Here is an 8,965-nt window from a genome sequence, read left to right as displayed (position 1 = left end):
ACCAGGTTGCAAAGTTCACAAGCTGAAGAAGAATTTTAAATTACGGTTTGATGGATTGAGCAAGTTAGAAACACTGGAAAACTTTAACGCTGATTGGTGTGAGGTTAAAGATCTACCAAAATTAATCAATCTTCAGAAGCTAACTGTAACAGTAATGAATTATGATGTTGAAATGACGAAATATTTAGCATCTATACCGTATCCATGTCTGCGATACTTGGCCCTTTCTATTTTTCCTGAAAAACTAGCGTTGCCTGATGGTCCTGACATCTTGCGAAAATTGTTGTGTGATCAAAATTACATTCTTCAGGAATCATTTATAGTTGGCCCGCTCCCGGAGATGGCTCAAGTATTTGGACAGCAACTTCATAACTCTCATGCTGATGTATCTTTAGTTCGGATCACCTGCTTAAAATTATGTTCTTCTTCCACAGAGGAAGACCCAATGCCAGTATTAGAGAAGATTCCGATGTTATATGAAGAAAGAATGGGATACTCTGCAACATTACTTTCCTTTCTAAGTCCAAATTTGCAACATAGTGCTCTGAGATTGCAACAGATCTATATTTGGTTTAGTGTAAGACTGTAAATGTATCATGAAACAAAGAGCACATCTTTCACTGTTCTTTTACAATGATTGTGTTATTTGACAGTTAAGTCTGCATACAGTTACCAAACATAACCATACAAAATTGTTTTGAATAACAAATAGTGCACATTGCACAATGTGCTCATCCTGATACCTTGTCCAAGCTAGTTTGGAGGCATGCAATTTGCTCTTAAAAATTTGTATGCATTAATCTCCAAGTCACTCCTGATGTTCAAAATGGTAGAGAAGTTCCACGAGTTTAAACCAAGATCAGTCGGGCCTCAGAAGGGATATGCTAGAAGTCTAGAACCATGGCTTCACTACATTGGAATCTGATGTTTTAAGCTGAAGAGAAGAAACTTTCTTGATGGATTCAGTACCCTTTCTCTGTCTCTTAATGCACTATCAGACTTTCTCTAGTTGATGGATTTCGATATCCACCCTTACAGTCTGCTTGACAAAAGCTGAGTATGAGACATAACTTCTGATCTTACCTGGTCCCTTCTTAATTTTCCTGTAGTTGTCAATGGTAATGATTTTGTCCATATGATACAATATTTAGGTACTTTGAACCTGTGGAAAGGTATAAGAAAGGCATAAATAACTAAGTAGTGTAATTATGGTTACCCTTCAAGTTTGGCATGCCCCTTCAGATATAAAGTAAGTTCTAGAGAGATACCTTGTTAAATTCTTTTCTCTGCAGAAGTTCTGGAGTATCTCACTGGACAGACATTGATAATTGTCTTTAGCTGAGGGTTTTGAGCAATAATCGGTCCACATCCACTTAGGTTTTAGTTGAATACAAGCGACTACTATTTCTGTGAGGCGTGTGTCTGGGAGTCCAACAACAACAGCGCGGGAAACTCCAGGATGTTCCAGTAGGACAGCTTCTACCTAAAAAAGTTAATAATACATGAAATGGAAGAATTTGAGCATCTCAGAAGGTCTTTTAGATTTCTTATTTACATTAATAAAAGTATTTGATTCCATTTCATGCAGCATGCAAAGCAAGAACTCCACGATGTTCTAGTAGGCATGCAGCATGCTCACCTCTTCTGGGTACACATTTTCTCCTCCGCTCTTAATCCTTCCATTTGTTCGTCCAATGAGCCAGACATTTCCATCATTGTCTAATCTTCCTATGTCACCGGTATCAAACCAACCTCCGTTACAAGGAACAGAATCTTTGGTGGTTGGTATTTGACCCCAATAACCAAGCATCATATGGGGACCCCTTGCTAATATCCGTCCAGAATGAGAAACATCCTCAGAATTGATCTCTAGTTCAACGTGAGGAGCAGTCTTTCCAACACAAACTCCACGTGGTTCATGCAAATTAGATTTTTCATTCATGGAGGACTGGACAGAATTTTCTTTTGTTGAATCATAGAGGGTCATAAAGGTGAGAGAAGAGCATGCCTCTGTCATGCCTGCAGATAAAACTTTGATAACTCAGATACAAGATTGATATGGTTTTTTTCTGAATGACGTCTAATTTAAGAACGCTAATGAAGCAAAATGTATGATGGATAAGTAAGCCTAATGTAAATCCAGAGCACTACTCTAATTTCTAAAGCAACTCCACTCTTTTTCCTGCAACAAGTTGCCAATTAAAATTTTAACTTCATGGAAGGAATAAACTTTGTTTGTCAAGTTCATAGCTAGTCATTTTCCCAGTTATATGGTATCACACTCTAAACCATCTAATCCTGAGATAAATTGTATTAACCATGTAATCAACACTAATTTGCTAAAATGAACATTTAGTATTTGTTCATTACATGGAGATCTTGTCTAGAAGAGTAACTCGGGCAATTACTAAACTGGGTGAGGGCAACAAACTTATATTTGCTTTAGATTGCCATCAAGGTTCCTTCTTTCACTTTCTAAAGTATTGAAATTTGAAACCTAAATACAAACTCTCAGACAGCAGTTGGCAAGAGCATGATTCAACTTATATTCTCTGCTTTTCTCACCTGATCCCTAGACCTTTTCTTGTGATACAATGAAACAAAACTCTTGGCTATTTAACTATTTGCCCTTGGCTGAACATAGGATTGATATATAAATTCTGGAGATCACTGGAAAAAAACCCACCATAAGCAGAGATTATTTTTGATCTTGGAAAAGTTTGAACTGCATCTTTGAGTAGCTCAACCGAAAGGCTCCCACCTCCATTTAAGATTTTATTTACAGATAACAATCTGTCCCGTGTTTCTGTTGTCCTGCCAGAAGCTTCCGATATGACCATAAATACAATCAACACGAGTGTGGACATTAAAATTATCCGGCCAGGAGAAGAAGAAAGTAGAAGACATAAAAGTTAAGGTAATATTCTTCAAGTTCAGTGTTATGTTTTAAATTTTTCGGCATACCTGATTACAGAAACCATATCAGCCAGAATTGCAGGAACAGTTATGAAGGATGTCACTTCATATTGGTTGATGGCTTTGAGAGCCAACGCAGCTTCAAACTTGGGCATTAAAACATGACAACCACCTACCATTAGCATGGAAATGGCTGATGATAATCCACCAATGTGGTACAATGGAGCAGTATGCAGATATACCTGCAAATGTTCGAGTAACAACAGTCTCAGTTTCCTTTGCCTTTTACCAAGTCAGAAACTTCACAAAATTCACTATAATACATCTGATTTAATCTTGTCTGCTCTCACAGAATAACTATTAATTCTTATCTTATTTTATTTTGAAGTAAAACATTCATGATAACCGGCATACATCATTCTCACCGTAACCGACAGCTGCTATCTTTGCTAGGGATTGTATAATAAAAGCTGAATGGCTTAAAGTAACTCCTTTTGGCCTTCCAGTGGTTCCTATAGGCAGGGATCGAAATTTTAAAACCAAAAAACAACATCTTGTAAGGTAAAAGAAGAGAGGCCTCTTAATGTAAAAGAAGTGAACCCTCTAGATTTGTTTAATGAACACTCAACTACATTAGTACTCAAAACATAGGTTCACAATCAGAAATCTAGAGGACTAAGTCTATAATTTATGCGAACATCTGAATGAAATTCTTTACCTGAAGTAAAGCATATAATGGCAGCACCATCAGGTCCCCAGATGTAGTTTAAAGACTTTGATTTTATGCTTGACTTCTTAAGCATCTCGGTAGTTAACAACGGGAAAGAAGGCACCCCTAAGTAAGACGATAAGCACACAAGTAAAGGGCGTGTATGGTAACTTCATATTTTATTTATTTGTGTTAAGGTTAGATGAAGATAACTACCATTTGCAGTGATGTCAAGCTCTACTGAGTGATCCATCAGAACATGCCACTTTATAGAAGAGATAGTATCAGCTTGAAAGTTTGAGTGCCAGTAATTAGAACTTACATCAGTCACCAGTAATATCGGTCTCACAACTTCCATTGCTGACTTTGCCTCTTCCAAACTCTAAATGCCGAAAAATGCCATAAGTACACACAAGCAAGCTCCGGGCTTAAACAAAGAAAGGCAGGACGAGAAATAACACATAACGAAAAAAGAAAATTCATCTTCATTCCTAATTTCGTGTAGTAACTCGTAGGTGCCTTCAACATAATCTCGCTACTAAATTCCCACATATCTTTAGCAATTTCTCAAACAAAGTAGTTAAATTAACGAAATTACGACTCCTCTTCAAGCAAAACCTGGAAGTCACTAGTTTCAACACATATCCCTGCACCTGGTGTAATTTGCAGTCACAGTCACAGTAGTACAAATCACTTGTGACCAGGGGAGGATCTAGTAAGGAGCACCGGGGGACACTGTCCCCATAAAATCAAATTTTAAGTTTTTTCACCATTAATTTTTTTGAAAATATATGAAAGTGCCCCCTCAAAATTCAAAAATATAAAGGGGTTTTCTCAAAATTTGTCCGGTGTCCCCCTAAAATAAAATTTCTGGATCCGCCCCTGCTTGTGACTAACACAAATCACCATTTTGTAATTTCTATCGAAGAGCACAGAAAACGGATAATCTCACAAGTCATAAGTATACATACCCATCTGTAATTGAGAGGAGCACATATTCCACCAACATAAGTAACAGCAAGTAGCCACTCCATATACAAATCACTGAAACACAAACAAAAAAAAATAGGCAAAACAAAAAATAATAAAAATCTCGAAACTTTGTAATAAATTTATTTAAGGCTTAATTATAATTTAAACCTTGAAGTATGACGTTTTGTACACATGAACCCTTAAAGTTTAAATTCATACACATCAACCCCTTATGTAACAAATGTGTACATCATGACCCTTGATCCGACAAAACACTCTTGAATCGTTAAATGTCATATTTTTTCACCCCGAAGTTGCAAGTCTGTATCCATCCAAACAAAGGAATTAAGCTTTGAAGAGAAAAAACAATTTTCTAGCCACAATACCGTGCCTGAAAATGTGACATTTAACGATTCAGGAGTGTTTGATTGGAGCAAGGGTCAGGATATACACATTCAGTACATTAGGGGTTCAAGTGTATGATTTTTTTCTTCAAGGGTTTATGTGTACAACACATCGTACTTTAAGGTTCAAGTTATAATTAAGCCTTTATTTAAAACACATGCATACCTATTAAGTGCAGAAATGGCAACAACATCACCAGGCTTAAGACCAACAACTTCAACAAGTCCACTAGCCAAACTAAGAACATTTTCGACAAATATCTCTCCCGTTTTACGTCGAGTTCCGGTGATTGTTACGGTGGCATTGCGACGGAGAGTTGAAATGCGGGTCAAGCATTGACAAATATGTGCTTGTGAGTAAGTACTCATCTGTAAAAGTTGTGGGTTTTGCATGAAAGACTTGGGAGTTAAAGAAGAAACAGAGGTTTGAAAAAAACAGAGTAGCTGCAGAGTGAGTGATGAGAGTTAGAGCTAGGCTATATTGTTATCTTATCCACTATCCACTAAAATCTAAACAACTTACCTCTTGTCAATGATCTTGTAATCATCAGCACTCAACATTTTTTTAAATAAAATAAAACTTAAAAAAATTATATACTCCCTCAGTCCTATTGAATTCTATACATTATTTTTTGGCACGCTTTTCAATTCTCGTTTAAAGCATAACTCTATAATATTTTTTTGAATTTTTTTTTCGGAATAAAAGTTTTATATTTAAACTTTTATTCAAAAAAAAAAAAAAAAAAAACATTATGAAACTATACCTTATGAAAGCCTCAAAATGCGTGCAAATAGTGAACGTATAGAACCTGTTGGGACGGAGGGAGTATTAATTAATCTAGAATAAAATTAATAAACTGCTAAATATAAAATAATTTTATGTTAGAAAATATTCCAAATTTAGTTGAATTCTTTTTTCTCAAATTTTAATAAAAATTCATTTATTATTACACTACTAGTTGGTAACCCGTGCCAAGAACAATCCGAATTTGTTCTCAGATGTGCTACACATATAAACACGCATATAATTATACACACGCTAACAATTTCGATAAGGTTGTCGGTGTTACGGTTTCTCGTTACCCGCCATATTAGCACTTCATTCATCCACCCAGAAAAAACATTACATACATATATACATATATGCATCTCGAGAGAAGCGAAACTAGAAAGCAGGACGAAACTTATGGGAATACAATCGTTGTTATTTCGATCGATAAATTATATGCCTTACCTCTTGGGCGTATTAGGATTAATAAACAAAAATTTGAAAATGTTGATTTTGAGGCGTATCTCCCGAATACTACTCATTCTTAGGCGCATTAACCTGGATACGACGGGCTTCTAGGCGCATAATGTGAAAACAATCAGTGATTAATACATATAAATCAAAGGTGTGTGTGCGTGAGTAAACGAAATCAAACAGAGAAAGAAAGGATATAAACAGAAGAGAGATCCTCGAGTCTAGTTGAAACTGTCTCCTTAAAGCTATTTCGTCTCTCACCGTATGTGTGAGTCGATAGCCTCCCAGGATAAAACGAGGTAGCGGCGGCGTTACGGATAACGAGCACCTTCAGCGAGCTTGAACGGGAACGAAACTATCGCCAACAGAGAGAGAGAGGTAGGGTTTTGTGTTTAGAGGCGAATATGTTTTTGATGTGTCTAACCCTAACGCCTTAACAGAATCAGATTAAATATATCAAGACATACACCATATCAATTAATCTGAAACAGAATCAAATTAATTTATGTCATAATATTTGAGCCAAATTCTAATGGAAAATAATAATTTCCATTATTAAGAGAATATCATCATATCTCACACATCTTTGTGTCATAATGCTAAAAAATATGACTTACCAATATGAGACTTATACCCATATTTTCCAACAATCCCCCACCTAGGTGAGATTGGTGATCTTAGTAGCACACACCAGACAGACAGACACAAGGCTTGACTTGGTGATAGTTTCTTCGATCAGATATAGCATACGATAGGTAGAGAATGCTCCTTGAACCTTCGCTCGAGTAAGCATACCGACTTTACTGGTAGACAGTAGACGTGCTTGTCCTAGAACTGTTCGACCGTTTGTGTAAACGATGATATACTTATCACTATATCATTTCTGACTCGTTCAGCTCTCATGAGTATGTCCATTTTGGTCATGGAACATCGTCCTGGTTCTGATGGAGTTTCTAAAGAATTGTGCCTCGCAATTCTCCTTTGAAGCGGCCCCACTTCTCTCCCACATAGGTGATCTTTATCTTATAGAGTAACACGCGTTTACTCAACTGAATTCCATGCGTTCACTCCTGAACTCCATGTATTCATCAAAGATCATTAAAAGCTCAAAGCTTAACCTCGTACCTTACGGGTCTCACTGTTTCCTCATCATAGGAACAGGCCAGGGGTTACCCCCACAGTGATTTGGTCATCATGATTTAGTTGTCATATTGAACCAAGTTCTTGGGATCTCCAGTCAGCAATGGTTGGGTGCCCAGCATGATGCCATTAAGCAATAGGTTTAAGGCTCATCCCTCCCGATAATTTCTCAACCACTTCTCTTGATAACCCTTTGGTTAGTGGATCCGCGATATTATCTTTTGACGGTATATAGTCAATAGTGATAATTCCGGTTGAGATCAATTGTCTAATGAAACTGTGTCGTCGTCGTATATGACGAGACTTTCCATTATACATCGTGCTCTGTGCTCTGCCAATAACGGATTGACTATCACAGTGAATCCCTATTGCAGTTACAGGCTTTGGCCATCTTGGAATATCCTTCAGAAACTGACGTAGATATTCAGCCTCTTCGGCGCATTTATCTAGTGCCACAAACTCAGCTTCCATCGTGGAATGAGTTATCACCGTTTATTTTGAGGATTTCCATGATATTGCCGCTCCAGCTAATGTAAACACATAGCCACTCGTAGACTTAAGTGCTTTCTTGCTAGATATCCAATTTGCGTCAGTATATCCTTCTAATATTGTTGGGTATATGCCATAGTGCAGTCCATAGTCTCGAGTTCCCCTCAAGTACCTTAGTACCCTTATGATCGCTTTTCAGTGATTAGCTCCCGGATTACTCGTAAACCTACTCAACTTGCTAATTGAGTATGCAATGTCTGGTCTTGTACAACTCATGAGGTACATCAGACTACCAATTATCCTCGAGTAATCCAATTGGGAAACAGCTACACCTTTGTTCTTGGATTGGTGCAAAGTCATATCCACAGGTGTCCTAGCTTTCTCAAAATCATCCTTAAGAAACTTCTCAAGGATCTTGTCAACATAATGTGATTGACTTAATGCGAGACCCTCTGATATTCTAGAAATTTGAATTCCCATAATTATATTTGCTAGTCCCATGTCTTTCATGTCGAATCTTGATTTCAACACGTCCTTTGTAAATTTGATCACTTTATCATTGCTTCCGGCAATAAGTAGATCATCTACATATAGTGTCATCATGACATAGCCACTCTCGTTATCCTTGTAATAGGCACGACTATCACATTCATTGATTTTGAAGCCATTGGCCAGCACGACCTCATCAAATTTTTCATGCCATTCCATAGGCGCTTGCTTCAAACCATACAATGATTTCACCAATCTACAGACTTTCCTTTCTTTTCCAGGGACGACAAACCCTTCAGGTTGTTCTATATAGATTTCTTCATCTATGTCTCCATTTAGGAAAGCTGTTTTCACATCCATTTGATGTACAGTTAGATTACGCATTGCAGCGATAGCAAACATCATCCTTATGGATGTTATTCTCGTTACAAGAAAATATGTATCAAAGTAATCAAGGCATTTTTGTTGCTTGTATCCTTTGAATACAAGTCTAGCCTTGTACTTATCGATAGTGCCATCCGTTTTCAACTTCGTCTTGAAAACCCACTTGCTACCTAATGGTTTGCAACCAGTTGGCAAGTCCACTAATTCCGAAGTATGATT

The 8,965-nt window shown here is 37.2% G+C and overlaps 1 protein-coding gene across 1 annotated transcript; it reads right to left on the bottom strand.

Moving 5' to 3' along the window:
• Nucleotides 1-558: 558 nt before the first annotated feature.
• LOC141671490 (2-succinylbenzoate--CoA ligase, chloroplastic/peroxisomal) lies at nt 559-5,497 on the bottom strand. Its single transcript, XM_074477766.1, has 10 exons — nt 5,168-5,497; nt 4,597-4,669; nt 3,842-4,007; nt 3,635-3,751; nt 3,331-3,428; nt 2,965-3,158; nt 2,687-2,814; nt 1,640-2,019; nt 1,269-1,483; nt 559-1,162 (listed from the first exon to the last, which is right to left on the bottom strand). The coding sequence occupies exons 1-10, from the start codon at nt 5,392-5,394 to the stop codon at nt 1,033-1,035; spliced, it is 1,728 nt and encodes a 575-aa protein (XP_074333867.1). The 5' UTR covers nt 5,395-5,497; the 3' UTR covers nt 559-1,032.
• Nucleotides 5,498-8,965: the final 3,468 nt, after the last annotated feature.

The sequence above is a fragment of the Apium graveolens genome, chromosome 7 (assembly GCF_009905375.1).
Source record: "Apium graveolens cultivar Ventura chromosome 7, ASM990537v1, whole genome shotgun sequence".
Classification (NCBI taxonomy): Eukaryota; Viridiplantae; Streptophyta; class Magnoliopsida; order Apiales; family Apiaceae; genus Apium; species Apium graveolens.
Note: the sequence above shows the minus strand (reverse complement) of the source record. Positions and strands in the feature narration are given on the sequence as shown.

Coding starts and splice junctions, on each gene's coding strand:
- LOC141671490 (XM_074477766.1), bottom strand. CDS start 5,394: ATGCAAAACCCACAACTTTTACAGATGAGTACTTACTCACAAGCACAT. Junction 3,752..3,841: donor GCTTGACATCACTGCAAATG/GTAGTTATCTTC, acceptor CGTCTTACTTAG/GGGTGCCTTCTTTCCCGTTG. Junction 2,815..2,964: donor GATATGGTTTCTGTAATCAG/GTATGCCGAAAA, acceptor AGCTTCTGGCAG/GACAACAGAAACACGGGACA.